Source organism: Opisthorchis viverrini (assembly GCF_000715545.1).
Source record: "Opisthorchis viverrini unplaced genomic scaffold opera_v5_99, whole genome shotgun sequence".
Classification (NCBI taxonomy): Eukaryota; Metazoa; Platyhelminthes; class Trematoda; order Opisthorchiida; family Opisthorchiidae; genus Opisthorchis; species Opisthorchis viverrini.
In genome coordinates this window covers 67,902-85,313 of record NW_008751754.1, presented here as the reverse complement: position 1 = coordinate 85,313, position 17,412 = coordinate 67,902, and the positions used below count along the sequence as shown (strand labels likewise).

The window sequence follows — 17,412 nt, the reverse complement described above, 5'->3', positions numbered from 1 at the left end:
GCGTTAAGACACGATGCCTGCTGGTCGTGTTCTTGTCTTCTGACTATAACCCAGTAGCGTCAGGGAAGGTGAAGAGATACAACACTGGCAACGGGCTATCTTCATTTCAAAACTCAATCATGGCAGTCAGTTTTGAACAAAAACAAGCTCTACTGCAACATCAACAGGCACAGTTTGAAAAATCATAGGCACAATTTGAAAAATATCAAGCAAAGTTGATCAAGACGTTGTCGCACAATTTTTCAAAGCAGGCAATCGCAATATCAGCGGCACCAGACAATGTTCCTTCACCGGAGTTCCTGAAGCAGCATATCGGCGAGCTCCATTATGATGCTGATTCTGGGTTAACTTTCGAATCCTGGTTCCATACATACGAAGATATGTTTCATATTTATTTGGCTAATGTGATAGAAGAAAAGAAAAATCGGCTAATGCTTTGAAATTGGGCGCTGCCGAGCACGAAATGTTTTTGAACTTTATTTTTCCAAAGAAAAGTACAGATCTAAAGTTCGCTGAAGTGGTCACAGTATTGTCTCAACTATTTGGAGAATCCACATCGGTTTTCAATATCCGTTACAAATGTCCCACCATTTGACATAAAGACGATGAGGCCTGGGTCAGCCATTCAAGTCGTGTGAACAGAGTGTAAACGGACGAATTTTCACAAAAAGTCCAGTGACCAATACAAGTGCCTCATTTACGTCTGTGGCGTACAATCAACGAAGGATGGAGATTTTCGGACCGGATTACTGAATAAAATCGAACAGAACCCTGAAGTCACACTACAACAGACGACAGCGGAATGCATACGCATGGTGAATCTGAAACACGATACATCAATGATTCAACAATCGTCGAAAGATGGCAACCACGAGCTGATCTGTGCGGTCAATCGAACGAGAACTAATTCAGTGCATATAAGTCCATCACAGTCTGTACATCCTTCAGCATGCTGGTTTTGCAAGGAGTGGCATTTCGCACGGAACTGTCCCTTCAGGAATCACATTTGTAACCGGTGTGGCAGAAAGGGTCACAAGGAAACCTGCTGCTTGACGAATAGCGCAACCAGAGGCCAAAGCGCACACAAGAAGACGAAATCACTCCGGCGTACCAACCATACCAGAATCATAACATCTGCCTTCAAAGTCGATGGTGCCAGCAGACGTAAATACGTAACGGTGTAAATCAACGGCAGAGAAACCAATTTGCAGTTGGACACGGTTTCCGACATCACAATAATCTCAAAAAGCACGTTGCACGAACTGGGTCAACCGAGGTTCGCCCACATCACCCATTCGGCACGAAATGCCTCCGGATATATCTTGAAATTGTTTGGCGAGTTAGACTGTGAAGTCAGTTTTGGTGACCGATCAGTTCACACAATGTGCTTCCTGACGGATCACCATGGACTGGATTTACTGGATCTCGACTGTATGGAGGAATTAGATCTACTGGACGAGTTGATCACTCATATTTGCAGTAAATCACATGTCAGGCGATTACTATAATTATTCTCATCACCTACAAAACTTCCTGACCATATTGCAGAACCGAAAGAGCGCCATGAAGAACTGTTCAAACCAGGCTTGGGTTGTTGCAGTATAGCCAATGCAGTATTAAAACTCAAACCAGATGCAAAGCCAGCTTTCGTCCCCAAACGTCCAGTTCCATACGCAGCTCAGTCGGCAGTGGATGAGCTCAGTCGGTTGCAATCCGAAGGCATAATCGAACGTGTCAACTATTCAGAATGGGCTGCGCCCATAGTGGTTGTAAAGAAGATCAGCGACAAGGTACGTATTTGCGCTGATTTTTCAACAGGTCTAAACTCCATGCTGGAAAACCATGAGTATCCAATACCAGCACCTGAAGATTTGTTCACAAGGTTGAACGGTGGAAAGTGTTTTGCAAAGCTAGAACTCACGGACGCATATCTGCAAGTTGCAGTGACTGAAAATTCAAGAAAATACCTGGCAATCAACACACACCTGGGACTCTTCAAGTACAATAGGCTTCCATTCGGAGTGAAAACTGCACCAGCGATTTTCCAACAATTTATGGACACGCTCCTCAATGACATCCCCGGTGTCGCAGTATATTTGAATGACGTCTTAATTATGGGCTCAGATCCCACTGATTTGCTCGGTACATTGGATAAAGTCTTCTCCCGTCTGAAAGAGGCAGGATTCCGTTTACGAACGGAGAAGTGCAATTCTTCACTGCACAGTGTCAAATTTCTTGGTTTCATCGTTGAAAAGCGTGGCCGACGTCCTGATCCTGACAATATTGAGGCTATCAGACAGATGGTGCCCCCAAAAGATGTTGTACAACTTTGATCATTTCTTGACTCAGTCAGTCATTACAGCACTTTTTTGTCAAGCCTTCATCAAACAAGGGGTCCACTGAACCAGTTATTAATGAAGGGAAAAGAGTGGCAGTGGACGAAAGAATGTCAGGAGTCGTTTGATGCAGTCAAGACAGCCCTCAGTTCTGATTTACTCTCGACAAATATTAATCTAGAACTGGAAATAATAGTGGCCTCCAAATATGGCATTGGAGCTGTGATTTGCGATGTTTTACTCGGAGGACAACAGAAGGCTATCGCCCATGCAGCGCGGTCATTGACAGTAGCTGAGAAAAATTACAGCCAGCTTGAAAAAAAGGCTCTAGCTATCGTTTTTGTTGTGAAGCGTTTCCATAAGATGCTCTACGGATGCTTACTGATCACAAACCACTGCTATCAATGTTCGGCGCAAAAAGGGATTCCTGTTTTCACTGCAAATCGTCTGCAAAGATGGACTACCATAAAGTTAGCCCATGATTTTACTATTCAGTACCGATCAACGCAAGAAATCGGCCAAGCAGATGCTTTGTCTCGCCTCATCAAATCATATCAGAGAGAAAGTGATGATTGTGTAACCACAGCTATTACATTCGAGTCCGAAGTTTATCACATCCTGATTGGAAGCGTCAGAATATTACCAGCCACTGTTGAGACAATTCATGAAAATACCATCAATGAGGAAATCTTATTGAAAGTTATGAATTACATACAGACAAAGTGGCCGAAGGGTAAAATCTCTCCAAAGATACGACCATTTTTAAATCGACGTGAGTCGCTTTCAAGTGTTGATAATTGTTTAATGACGGCAGACCGAGTTGTAGTGCCAACGAAATTACGAAAACAAGTGATGCAACAGTTTCACTAAGGACATCCAGTTACAACTCGTATGAAAGGCCTGTCGAGAAGGCTCATTTATTGGCCCCAAATAGACGCAGAAATAGAACAGTTTTGTCAAAAATGTGAACTTTGTCAAATGGCGGCAAAGGCACCTCCAAAATGTCCAGAACAACCATGGCCGAAAAGCAAGAAACCATGGGGAAGAATTCACTTGGATTTTGCAGGTTCAATCAGTGGTCAGACGTATCTCATTTTGGTGGATTCATTCACTAAATGGCCAGATATATCATCTTTTGCACAATACTACGGCATAGTCTACGGTCGATGAACTGGTTAAAGTGTCCCAATATTTTGGTAATCCGGAGCCAATTGTGACCGACAATGGAACACAATTCACCCCAACACACTTCAACAGCTTTGCAAAGAAAATGGTATCTAGCAGAAGTTCTCACCACCTTAGCATCCTCAATTCAACGGGGCAGGCTGAACGATTCGTGGATACCTTCCAACGGGCTCTACTTAAAGTAGGTGGGGGAAGACGTCGGGCAACACGATAAAACCATTTTTGACAACGTACCGAGATTCCACAAACCCAAACGTTCCTGGTGAAAAACCCCCCGCAGAATGCATGTTTGGAAGGAAAATCAGGACTACTTGCGATAGTCTTAGGCCTAAGGGGAAGGACACCAGAAATGCAGCAAATGAGACAGAAAGACTGCGAAAATTCCACATTGATGACGCGGTTTACACAAGAAACTTTTAGGGTCCCGAAAAATGGTCCAGTGGTACTACCCTGGGTAAGAAAGAAAATGTGATCTACGAAATTTACGTTGGAAAAGAAATTTGGACAGGACATATCAACCAACTACGACCAAACTGCATGCAAACTCGATACCGGCAAGAAAGTTTCCAGTGGGACATCTTGTTGGACACGTTCGGTTTGGACGATGGAAATGTTCGACCTCTCGAATCATCCCAGAACATGACAACACCGCATAGTTTACAGCTAAGACCCAGTCAACGACGGAAACGACCAAACTGGCTCCAAGTAAACCCAAAGAAGAAAAACTACGATCAGATTCAGGCAGTCCGGAAACAGTTTCAAATTGAAAGGGAAGGTAATACGGCTGCGCATCAGTCTACCGCTCAGCGAAACAATCATGTCAAACAGGGCCGTGCGATTACGCCTAAACGCCTGAATCACGTCCGATTTCTACATGTGCCGGAGAAAGGTCAAAAAGGGACACAGAAAGTTCACACTCACTACATGGCTAGGGCGCACGGGTGGCCATCTGTGATCAACCGGGACAAAGGAACAACCGCCCGAGAACCGGTGTGGGCATGGAGCAAACACACCGGTTGGTTGACAGTGGATCGACCATCAAATACGGTCACAGGCGAATCATATATATATATAAGTTTGTAATTGCGCGTGTTCTTGTTTCTGACTATAGCCCAGTAGCGTCAGGGAAGGTGAAGAGACACAACTGTAGCTACAAAACTACCGCTAACATTCATCCACTTCAAGATAATCGGTTTCCGTCACGTTGAGGTACTGTTTTTAAAAAACTGCTCCCAAATTAGAATTTTTTTGGTCACTTTAACACTCACCCATACGAAGAAGTTACAGAAAAACGAAATGTCCAACGATAGTTACACCTATGAAGCAGTCACCTCAGACACATTACACTTTCCAAGAGCTTATTTTCATTCTTGGACTACTGATCGTCATGAAGGCGTGGTCGAACCGTTGCAGTTTAAACATGGTTGCAGTTGCACATGTGAGGCAGAGGCAAAAGTGCATGCCTACTGCCTCAAAAAAACTTGCAAGTTGTTGAGGATAACACACCAGACTTGTGGGGCCGCTCAGTTGCGTGCACTTTGGTGTTAAATTCAACCGATTTGAGATGAACTGATAACCGTTACTGACGTCGGGTTCCCTAACAGTATGAGGCCATGGCTGTGGAAGGCGTGAATGGAGATGAACAGTTTGGACACCAGAATTAATGTACATAATGGACAGAGAAGAACCCACCAGTTTCGTAGTGAGAGAGGACCCAGGAATTAACGTTCTCCGGGCGGGTGAGACCGGGAAGCATCATAAAAATCATTGGATATGGGATCGGGACGGGCCGGAAGTCCAGCAAAACATCGAGAGATGCAAGTTTGTTGGAAACAGTAACATCGCTATGCTTCTACCTGTTCAAAGCATTCACTGGGATATCTTTTTCGTACGATATGCAGCATCGTTGCTTGTTAAACGAGCGATTTTGGAGCACCTCTGGTACTGATTCTTCCTGTGAATCAATGGCGGGCATCGGAAATGTTTCCTATTTTTATGGCTAACAACGAGTAGCGTTACCTGGGCTAGTATACTACATGGTTCCTTTGCTTCTTAACCATCCGTTCGCTGATGTTTGCTTCCGACCATAGTTTGCTTACACCCTAGTTAATAACGTCGAGATTTGTTGCCCATCGGTCTTTGCTTCTGACCCCGCCTATATTTGCGTTTGTGCTCCGACGAAACAACACGTTGCCCTCGGGTCGAACTCGAGGCTCTTTGTACGGCAGACGTGCGCGCTATCAATTACACGTACTCGACTTTGTCGGTAGCTTTACTTTTGCGGTATCTTTGTCTTGCACCTTACCCAATGAACTTCGTTTCAAACGGGCCTAAGCGCGCACATGCTGTTGGCCGTCGCATGTGCTGCATCGTTGCACTGCCAGTTAAATTTTTCACGTACATTTTGTTCTCTTTAAGTTCATCTGCTACACGACATCTTTCGTTACCCCCCGAATTTACTGTCTTTTGTACCGCTATCTCCTTATGAAGCTTACCTACACTGTCAGGGATCCCTTATACAAAGTTTATTCGCCTCACTGCTCCTTTTTTGTTCCTGCCTATCGTGGTGTTATTACGAGTTTTATTCAAATTCATGGTGTTTAATGATGATTTTGTTCTTTGAATCATCTTGCAGTGCAGCGCCTGCCATCCTAATCGGGCTATCTGCACAGCCTACGGAATACGAACTACATGGTGTCCAATAGCTCCGGTCGTTTCTTGAGATCTCCAGGAATAATTAGCCTATCTTTTGCAGAGTAGTGAACTTCGTATACGAAGGGCGATGCCAGAAACACTGAGTTCAACTGGCCAGCCATGGTGTCTCCAATTACATCAGAACAATTTGATACGCAATCGGAACTGGTGTGTTTGGGAGCAATCACAAATCATCAGGTTCAAGAAGTTAGTTGAGGACAACGAAACTAGCTAGTGCAACAGACTTTACAATAGGTCATGATTTACAACCAGCCAAATTATTCTTTGAGAACAGTTTAATCGCGCGCCCTACGGAAAACACACCATACGGTTACTTCATCGGTTGATAATGATTTCTGTCAGTTGTCATAGGATTGGAAGAAGTCTTCGGGTAATATCAGGGTTGAATTGCGATGGTTTATCTTCAGTGTTACATTAGACAGGCTGTTCAACTCTCTGGTTCTGACAACGTATATTTGCTGTGGAGGCACGACGTGCGCCTAAAATGTTAACCATAATTTGCTGGATAACCTTAACGATAAATGGATTTCTCTCCCACCCAATATACTCTGGCGGACCCATATATTTAAATGTTAATCATCAATTGGAAAGTTGTACTGAACAAATAGGAGACGTTTTTCGCAGATTGTGGGTAAGAATTTCTCCAGTGACAAGTGCCGCAGTTGGAACAGGGACGAATACGCACATAATGTTGCCACGCCAGGAGGTAAAGATATCACAATATTGCTCGAAATTGTCATCGTCGCGAGCCTTCAAACAATTTAGACCTTCAACAATTCCATCTCAGTCTGCCAAATCACACAAACGTGTGTCGATTTGGCGGTTACAGAAAAGTATGCTTTTTACATGGTAAACTTCCTAACACCTCATCGGAGCGCAATGGCCGTCCGTTTACACTGAACTCTCGGGAACAGTTAGTCTGGAATTATGGTCCCTGATGTGGGTCCTACTGCTTTATCCCACTGTGATTCGTCATAAAGTCCACATCGCTGTGAATGTTGATTCTTATTTGGGTGAGCTCGAAATGCGCGGATAAATTGCATTCCGGCCAAGCTTCCAATAAGACTGAGCCACATCGAAGAACTGGCATTTATTAGGAATATCCAACCCGGGTGGCGATGGTTCTGTAGCGGTCACTTCCTTGTTCTTTCAACAAACAACATCTCATTTGTCTAGTACACCGTGATCACTAGATCACGCGACTTTGTTCCGCAAAAGCACAAATTACTCTACAAAACCTTTCCAATTCACAACCTAAGCCGACAAGTTAGTTTTCATTCTGTGTGCGCCGAAACCATTCTAGGTATTACATACAATGATGATTCTGTGCACCTTCCCCCCGCATTACACGCATGCACCTCCCGATTCCTTCTGGGGCCTATGTCAGACTGCTTTTTCAATATGCCAACAAAGTCGTCTAATTAGGAAGCAAGAATCACATAACCTCCTATGAGCGTGTCCAACGAGCTGCTACAAAAATGGTTGCCGGACTTCATGGATTCACGCACACACGGATCGATACACATGTTCAAGGCCTTCACCCAAGCTCCCAGGGTCGATTTCGTTCTTGTCCAGCGGCTATCATTCACCCAAAAGCCATAAATGGGGGAAGGGTGAACCACTGCTCATTCGGTTCTCAGCGCGCTACAGCAAGCTTCTCAGTGCGAAGACTTGCGTTAAAATTACCTAAATAGTGCTTGGAACTAAAATCTAGATGGAGCGTGGACGACCGTCGGAGGAAGATCATCCCACACACCAGCTAATCAAAATGAAGAGGAAGTTTTGTCTAATGAAAGTGCGCACCCTGAGCTTGTAATCTGTGGCTATGAAACGCGCCTCACGGTGCTTGACCTACTTCCCCTGTAGTATCGTCGCCTTCGAGGAGACCTAATTATTACTTATCCCTTGTTTGATCAAGGTTCGCCCAGCAGGATCCAGCGAACATAAGACAGGGAAATGGTTGGAAGCCCTTAAAGCTTGGAGCACACTCCTTAACCAGGCAAGATTTTTTATTTCGGGTAGTTGATGCGTGGTAGAACCATTCTCAGACGGTTGCTCATCTAGTCCTCCACTCAAAGCACCATTAGACGCTCTTTTTTGTGAACTTTCGCGCTTACTATCCTGCGTTGAGAACTTGAAGAGCGGCGTCACACCATTTTTTCGCCCGCGCCTTTTAGGTGAATGACGGCTGCTGAAGGTCAAGAACAAAATCGACCCGGGAAGCATGGGCAAAAGCCTCGATCCTGCGTATCAATCCGTGGATCCGTGGGCCTACTGCCACCCACTAGAAGCACACTCAAAATATTTTTTGGCGGAGCCATAGGGCTTTTGAAGTTTAATCTTTACGAGGAGTTAGTCAAATCCATTTGCACCTCTCGGTGACGCGTTAACAACATTTTGTCTAGGTGAGCGATATTCAATGGTCACCGGTTCGCAGTTTGTTACTAAGGTACATGAGGTAACACGAAACTGCAATTTGGCGTATTTAAACTTCTTCGGGGTTTATTAGGAATAAAATAGCCTCCACAGAATATCTACTGCAAATTCCACCAAGGAGAGCAGACCATTCACGTTTGTTTACTTTACACATATCAGATTTAAGAAGTGGGATGAGCTTGTTCAGCAAGCTTCGTCAGAACCAACTTTTCTACGGAGCTCAGCTTCCATTCGGTAAAACATTGTTAGACAAAAGGATGAACTGGACAGTGGCGATGCAGGGGACATCTCTGTGGATGATCCCCTCTCCCAGATATGCATAACTAGCATGTAGATAACACAGGGGCGCGAGATAGCCGTAGGTAAATGACCAACACAACAGTATCATTCTCATTAGGAATATTACGCTCTATATGTGGTGACCGCCATAAAGCGGTCACCATAATAGTGGTAGCGATTGTCACTCGCTTTGACTACGTATCGTAACTGCTGGGCCCGTGTCTTTGTGCGGCGCTGATTGTGGGGCCTCATCTATGCGCGGCAGCCTAATCTAATGGTCCACAACGACCCTTCATACCCATAACTTCACGTGTTGTCACTCAGCCCAAATACTCAATATTACTGCTACGTCCGCGTCTATGTGCTACGCAGATTATAAGACCTTACATATGCACAGTAACCTAATCCAACGACCGGCATCGGTCTCGCGTACTCATAACTATACGTAATTCCGCTTATCTTTGCTACCTACGGTAAACACCAGGACAGTATCCATCGGACGACTTGCAATACTCGTTACTGTCCTTGATGCGCCTTACTCGGCTGCTTATCGTACCTGCTAGGCCCACCCCCATTTGCGGCGCTGTTTACCGGTAACCTAATCCAACCTAATCTTTCGTACCCGTAACTGTAATGTTACTTACCCTTGCTGTTGATGAAAAACACCGGACCAGTATTTATGCGAAGAGATGAATATGAGGCCCGAACTATGCACACAAACCTAATCTATTTGCGAATGACAGACGTCATACTCATGAGTGTAGTCGATGTCGCTTGCCTTGGCCACTTATGGTAATTGTCAGGCCTGTGTCTACGTGCAACGCTGAGTGTGAAGCATCAACTATACCCGGTAGCTTAGTCTATTCACAAGCGATGGCCCGTCATGCTCATAACCGTGCTCGATGTCACCTGCTGAGGTTACTTATAGTAACTGCCTGAGCTCGTCCTGGTTGTGGAATATATCCCGAGTAATCGCCCCGTGAATAAAAAATTTGCTGATCGAAGAGCAGAAAACACTAACATAGAACCACCAACTGCATGTGATGGGGCACTCCAGAGGCAACTAGTTATGCAAGCCTCCTCGCTTTTCTTCAGAATGTGGCAGATACATTCTTAAATCAACTCATCGTACAAGCAGGCAACACCACCAGATATCTTCGACCCCATGTCTCTGTAAGATCCAAGCTAACTTAGTTGCGCACAATCTAGCAAACACTCGTCTCTCATAATCACATTTGCCCACGCCGGTTCGCATCGACCGCATGCCTATTATCCACACCCGAATATGGGTGATCATTTTTGAATTCGAGCAGTGTCGCCTCATTGAAATAGTAATTGTGACAGTTTTTGACTGTCTGTTATTTCGAGGGGCAGACTAACTCATATCAAAGTGCTTCCTAGCAGACCTTTTTGACAATTTCCCATTTTAATTCCCCAATCCGCACACAGCTGCCATATTGCCTCATTTGAATACCGGCAATAAATCACTCTGAACCCTCGATGGGCCCAAGAATATCCCAGTTGCAATGGCAACCCTAAACGGTTCATCCAAGATGTTCATGTACGGCGTCGCGATGACGGTACCGCGGCTACCAGAGCCAGTTTGGTGGCTTGCCCGTAGTCAACCATATCTCTAAAACGTCACCGACGAGCGTGTTACGTGCACCCACGAGGCAGTCTCAGTCCATTTAATTGTGCAAGCACTTGACCTTATTGTGCTATCTGTTTGTTCTGTCAACCAAACCAATAATTCATCCAATGACACTATCCGCGGCTCGGTATGTGGGTGAAGACCAAACCTTGCCTTGCGTCGGATAAAACGTGAGCTGACCATTGTGAAAAAAACTTAATAGCTGTGACGGATTCCTTGGCTTCGGCGGGACGCTTGCCGCAAAGATAGAATGTCCGCTCAGTCTTGAGTTTTTGCGAACTTAAAGGGCGTGATTATTTTCTGTGTCATTTTGAGATTATTGACGAATTCAGCACGGAAGGAAAAACGCGAAGAAACCAGCTTTTCCACAAAATTTCTCACCGTTTTCACAGGTATAATGAGCAAATCCGTTAGAACACGAATTCCGCGCCCGAGTTCGTTTAAACAACTTCTAATAAAACTACGGCCGAATGTGAAAATTTTAAGGACCTGAATATATACCATCAAGCATTAAATCGTTATGCTAAAGATTCCTTCATTCAGAGAATGTTTTCAGAGAAATTTTGGGTGGGCGTACAGGGTTCGGCCGGGCCCAATGGACAGCGACTAAACCCGTGACCTTGGAGTGTTAGAAATTTAAGCTCTGCAGGCAATCGGTCGGTGGATCCTTAGAAGCAGTGTGTATCTGCTGCCTTGCGACGGTGGTCGACACGGCACAGCGCAGCTCTACTATTTCGCCTTATCTAGTTCAGTTAAAGAAAGCGAGAACATTCCGGTCTTGCTAATAGTGGACCTCGAGGTAAGCTCGGAGTGGGATTGTTTTCTTTCTGAGCGATCAGCTTCCTCTCTTGATAGTTAGTGGTTTGGAGCTCATATGAGAACTCCGTTTTTCAACTACATTCGAAATGTCCTCTATATGTCCACGCTTGCACTTCAGCGAGAGTTCAGGATATCTAAGAAGGGAATGTGGATGTTCGATTGTCCATGTCTGGACCCTCAACGTATTGCCTTCGGCCCTGGGTTCCCGCGCACTGTTCACTCGACAGATGAACTGAGTGGATTTCGTTGCCATCATCTACTGCACAACACCAGTGTTCGATACTAGTGCTTCGCTTCCATACAACTCCAATTTGAAGAAAAGAGTAAAATTGGGTGGGGAAGCCGCTTAGCGCCAGCCTGCTACAAGTTTTGAGAGGTGCTTACACCGGACAGTCGTTCAGACAGTAGATAAAAGCTGACAAAACACCACTGGCCTCGATTAGTGGCCATGTCTTATGGTGTTTCCAGCCTTTCAGGGTAGCGGGTTCACACCGACCTCATCATGGAAGGCTAGTTGGACCGACAATACCCTTCTACCGGGCCAAGTGCTAACCACCACTCTGGGCGTTGGGCACGGAAAACACCCTTTCGGGCGAACGCAATACATAGCCAAACCGCTACAGTTGCGAAGGTAGGCATCCTCGTAGAACATCGGTTTGCGTACGGGGGCTTTTGAAGACTTTTCTTCGTTTACTCAGGTGCCCGAAAGTCTGTGTGAGGAGTTTTCATTTCTCTTTCTCGGCCGTTCCATCTCTGTCCACAGACTAACGATCCTCCCAACACCTGTATTCTGAGATAACAAGGACTGGGATCCACCTAATTGAACTGGGCGATGTCAGCAGTGGGAGTGGCATAATCTATGTCAGTCGTGATGCAACCAGAGCCATCGTGGCCTCTTAGTAAGGACCGGTACGTTAATAACTTTAGTCTTACGATTAAGTGAGACGTCCCACTTCAATGTGAACTTTGCTCTCCACGTGTACATATGCATATTATAACGGTTCGGACTTCATCACACCTGTTTTTAGCCTAAGTGCCACCGATTTAAGTTTGTAGTTGAGGCGGTAGTTGAGTGCTATGTTTCGTTGCTGCCAATGATGATGGTGAAAACAGTGAATGTTCTCCCGTCTATTCCTAATGCAAAAGGAGTGTTCACAAGTAAGGTGGTGGTGTAAAACAGCATGGTAGCTCGAAAAAGTGGTTTCCTCTAGGATCTCATCTTGAGATCCTTCGTCCTCAATTTCCGTTTTTCGTCCAGTGAATGGAGTGCGCTTGTTCGTTCACAGAGTCATGAACTGAGTACGACTTCTGATATGAGTAGGTTCAGCGTGGGGCTGGAAAAAAGGGAATCCCAGTGTGCTAAGACGTGTGGTAACGTATCGTTCGTGATAGCGTGGAACTTCATCTTATACTTGAAGGCTGGTAGACCGTACATGCTAATGAATGATGCCCAAAAGTGTCGGTGATAATAAAGTTGACTTGAAAGTAGCGACAAGCAGTGGGCAGCCGGAATCGAATGTTACAAGCAAGCTTATAAATGGTGGCGAGACCACAGAGACGGAAGTGAAGTCGAGCGCCGTATGCAAATACAGAACGTTGACGCGGCTTAACAAATGGCTCGAAGTGAAGAGCTGCTCAAAGGCAGGAAATCTTCATCATGGAAACTAAGTGGTCAGTAGGTCACCACATAGCCCTTCGAGAAGGCTGACGGCTGTAAACTCAACCTTACGTAGTACTCGACCTGGCGAGGCGGCACAGCACGTAACGTTATAAAAGCGGAAGTGGAATAGCGGCCGGAAAACGCGGATCCGCTCACGTTATATTCAATTTACAGATCCATCCTTTGTTCTTAATCACGCTTTGATGTTGTACTTGACACCCAATACAGTGGCCAGGGGTTGCACGATGGACTGCATAGCTAGATAGCTAGAGAAAGCATTATAGTGAAGAGACGAGAAGCCGGATGGCCACTCACTTTTGACTACGCGGATGAAGTTGGAGTGGCCATTTTCTACGCCATATGACCCCATGTGGATCCATTCCCACGAAAACAACATGACACTGTTTAGGGGCTGTCGACCAAATGTAATCGGGTCAGGTTCTCATGAAAATGAACTGGTCAAGTGGACGTTTAATTTGACTAAAAAACGAGGAGGAATAACCAAATCCAAGGAACAAAGTGATCAAAACCTACAGGTACCGGCGTCAACCAGTCATCATTCGAAGGATCCAGGGCATGAGTCTGTCGGTGGCGTCGTGGTGGGCGTCCGTGTAGGTAAATATTGAAGACGAAAGTCAAAAGAACGCACAGCTTTAGAACGTTACAGAGGTCTGTGGCAATCTTTGAGCATTCTTGAAATGATATTTTTGGTTCCGCTGCGTACTAAAACAATTCTATGCACAGTACGCAGCAGTGTACTAAGCCGGTGCGATACCAGATGTCCTCTGAGCCTTTGAAACAATTTTAGTTTGTCGGGCGGTAGCCAGCGTTATCGAAAACGAACATGTGGCGGTTTTTCAGCATAATTAATTGGTGGATGTTGCAAGAACAAAGTTTTTGCAAAAATACATGGTATCCAGTTTGACAGAGGAATGACATTGGAAGCTGCTACATAGGTAAGATTTTTAGAATTTAGTGAGCCCTATTTTGCTAGGTGGTAGCCCATACGTGGAATGATATTTAAGGGATTGGAAGATGGACTAACTACAGTGGACAAGTTGAAGGGCGAGGAGGAACATGGATGAGGGCCAATGAGCTCAGGAAAGGGGTTTGCTAGAGTTTCCCCACCTTGAGCCTTCGACTCATACTGCTGACTCACAGGACAGTGGGTGGCAAGTTTTACTTGGGTTACTGCTTGGTTGCGGGAGACTCGCCCAGTCCGGGGGCGTAGGAAGGAAGGTGTAAATGTTTCACTGCTGATGCTACTTGGCACAGCAGTTTCGTTCGGAGCCGTTCTTGGTAAGTTTTAATCGTATTTCGACCGTAATGGATAATTCGCCAGCGGTCGCGGTTAGATGTCGCTCGATCGAATTGTAAGTTTTTTTTTATCAACCTTTTCTAACCTGTATCTCCTCAGGGAAAAGCAGCGTTACTGCTTACCTAAGCATGGACTTGCTAGTCGCCCGGAAGAAATGTCTTACTGACTTTACAGTTCTATGGTAGAAGGTAATACGACTTTTTTCTTCAGACCGCATCATATTACGATTAATCGTAGTGTAACCGCTCCCTTTTGACATCTCCGGCAAGGTTGGAGGCTTCAGTCAATTTATCCATGGGTCCATTGCAGTGTTCAAACCTGACTGCCACGCCAAGGTCGGGAGTATCGTATACCATACCGTATATCATACGGATGATCCTGTGCGTTCAGGAGCTAAGAATAGTTGATTATTGGCGCTTGCAAAAAAGGGAGAAGGTACCTGCGGAGGATGCGTTTTTGGCGTGGTTGTCTCTCTAATGAAGTGGTATGCAGGATGCTACGTTATGGACCAGCCGAACACTTTGACTCCAGCAGTTTGGGTGCGTTGTACGAAAGACATTCACAATTCAGGGCTAACTACATCAGGATCGCTATGATCTGGAGAGCGATTGTTGATATGGTTAAAATAGTCCAGTCCAGTTAGAACTCATGTCTATGAGCTAGGTTCCCATCGCATTCACGGTATTATTCAATGCACTAAACGGATGCAAATGTGCACCGATTTTACTCCTGATCGTCTTGCCAGATCTGCTGTAGTCCGAGCCTGTTAACCGATAAATTGGGAACGGCTGCCATAGAGTAACATATGACAGTTGGTAGAATCTGTCGAAAGTTCCAGACAAGTATGGATGGTGCGGGTTTACAATAATTACAATGCATGCCTGTTAGTGTGGAATGAACACTGTTTGGTGGGATTCTATCCACCACCACCTTGGTTGCATGACGAGAGAGTCCTCGAGTATAACCCAACTCATGTTTATCTAAGTAATGCACTCTAGGATATATTTCGCCAAGGTGACTTGACCACCCTCGGGGGTTCTGTTTTACAGGATCCGAATGTGATATTTAGAACGGACGCATTGACTACTTGCAGGAACTAGAGTCCTCAGGCCAATTCCAGATTAACTACTGGGTGCATGCGCTTGTTGAACTAGTCATAGGGTTCCATTGTGTTGTTCTCACTAGGCACAGGCCGGCAAAGGACGATCATAATTCCAGGAGAAGCATAGTTAAGTGGTAGATTTGCAGTCGCCACTCGGTGTACGGATAATTGGAAGAGAGCTTCAGTTGTGCGCAGATCCTCCGTTCGTGGCCAGTACAAACCTCCAATACAAACGCTCCTATTGGGTTTCTTGGAGGCCACTAACCTAATGACAAACATGTACTCAGTTGAACAATGTGGCTATCAGTAACCGAAGGAGAGCCTCAACCAAAGATTATCGTTCCTTCTGATGTACGCAGCTTGACTCTGATCATGCCATTTTGCCATTTTGTTTCAACTGATGCGATCACCTGGTCAAAAGTAGACAGGTGTCAGTTAAACAATATGCGAAGAAGACGGAACAGCGATTCACTCCCTCATTCATCGTCTTGGGCGATTGACTGGACACTTCAAGGAACAATTCAACTTGTCTCTTCCAACACAACCGCTGGAAGGATTCAGCAGCAACCAACCATCAACAGCAGAAATCCAGAGTGAGATATTGATCCCCAAGCACAACAAAGCGCCTGGCGCGAATGGTCTGTACCCCGCACTCTTCAAAGAAGGTGGTAAAGTCCTGGTGAGCAGCCTGATGATCATACTGCAGAAGATTTGGAACGAGAACAGAGTACCAGTTTTCAAAAAGGGCACGAGAACGTCATGTGTAAACCATCACGGTATCAGCATGGTATCCGTCGCGTCTGAGGTGCTCATTGGCATTATTTTGTGTAGGCTGATCGATTGTTGTGAGAGACAGACTGGCGAAAATCATGCTGGGTTCCGTCCTGACCGAGATTGCATCGACCGTATCTTTACCTTGAGACAGATTCTTGAGCAGCGCCACTCCTTCAGACGTCCCTTGTTGGTTGTTTTTCTTGATCTGAACTCTGCTTTCAGCTTTGTCGATCGTTTCTGGCGCCTTCGAATGGGAGGCGCTGTATGCGAACTCCTGTGGGCGCGTACGACTATACGGGAAACTCTCGCCTTAGTTCACCATGTCCAGTGGTATAAGACAAAATTGTCCTCTTTCCCATTTCCTCAACTTTGTTATTGAAATGCTGCTTGAGATTTCTCTTCCTGCCTTCGAAGCATAGGTAGTCGAAATGCAGACGAGCTAACCGATTTGTTAGATAAATTTGTTTACCTGGGCAGCTGTATAAGTTCCGGTGGTTCCGGAGATGGTATCGTTTCTCTAATCGGGAAAGCCAAGGCTTGCTAACCTCCGACATCTATAGTGCTGACATGACCTGAGTTTTTCTGCCAAGGGCAAATGATACACTGCGGCGGTGAAATCCATAGTGCTCTATGGATAAGATGTATGACCTCTACGCGCAGAGGACGTGCAAAAAATGTCAGTTTTGGACCATCTATGTGTCCGAAACATTGGTCGGGTCTGATGGGAACGTCGTGTGATTTAAGGAATAAGGGACTCTTAAGATAGATGATTTATTCACGCTTCATAGGTTACCCTGGTTAAGACATGTACTCCACATGCCAGATAACTGTCTTCCTTGCAGAGTTCTTTTTGCCAACCGAGAGGTGAACAGTGTATTGCCTGGCAACGAAGTATGAAAATACTCACCAGTAAACTTAGTGGGGTCGACAACTGCGCTCATGCATCAAAGCTACCGCATTCAGTGCGTATCTTCCTAGTTCCCGAACTAACCGAACATGCCACTGCCTTCCCCGACCTAAAGCTGCCACCTTGACGTGGTGGTCGGGCTTCAGTGCTGCACTGATCCCGCGGGCTACACTGGCTGGAACTTCGTTCCACAAGGTGCAACCATGCCAGGAAGGCCAAAGGGGAGCAGC

The 17,412-nt window shown here is 45.5% G+C and overlaps 1 protein-coding gene across 1 annotated transcript in view; it reads left to right on the top strand.

The window, feature by feature from the left end:
• Positions 1–9,310: 9,310 nt before the first annotated feature.
• T265_05269 (hypothetical protein) overlaps positions 9,311–17,412 on the top strand; it is a gene marked incomplete at both ends in the record, with an annotated part of 18,684 nt that continues 10,582 nt past the window's right edge. Inside the window, 3 exons of the mRNA XM_009170244.1 lie at positions 9,311–9,396; positions 9,695–9,868; positions 11,361–11,401. Of these exons, the coding sequence (XP_009168508.1) occupies positions 9,311–9,396; positions 9,695–9,868; positions 11,361–11,401 (301 nt within the window). The remainder of the gene's footprint in view (positions 9,397–9,694; positions 9,869–11,360; positions 11,402–17,412) is intronic.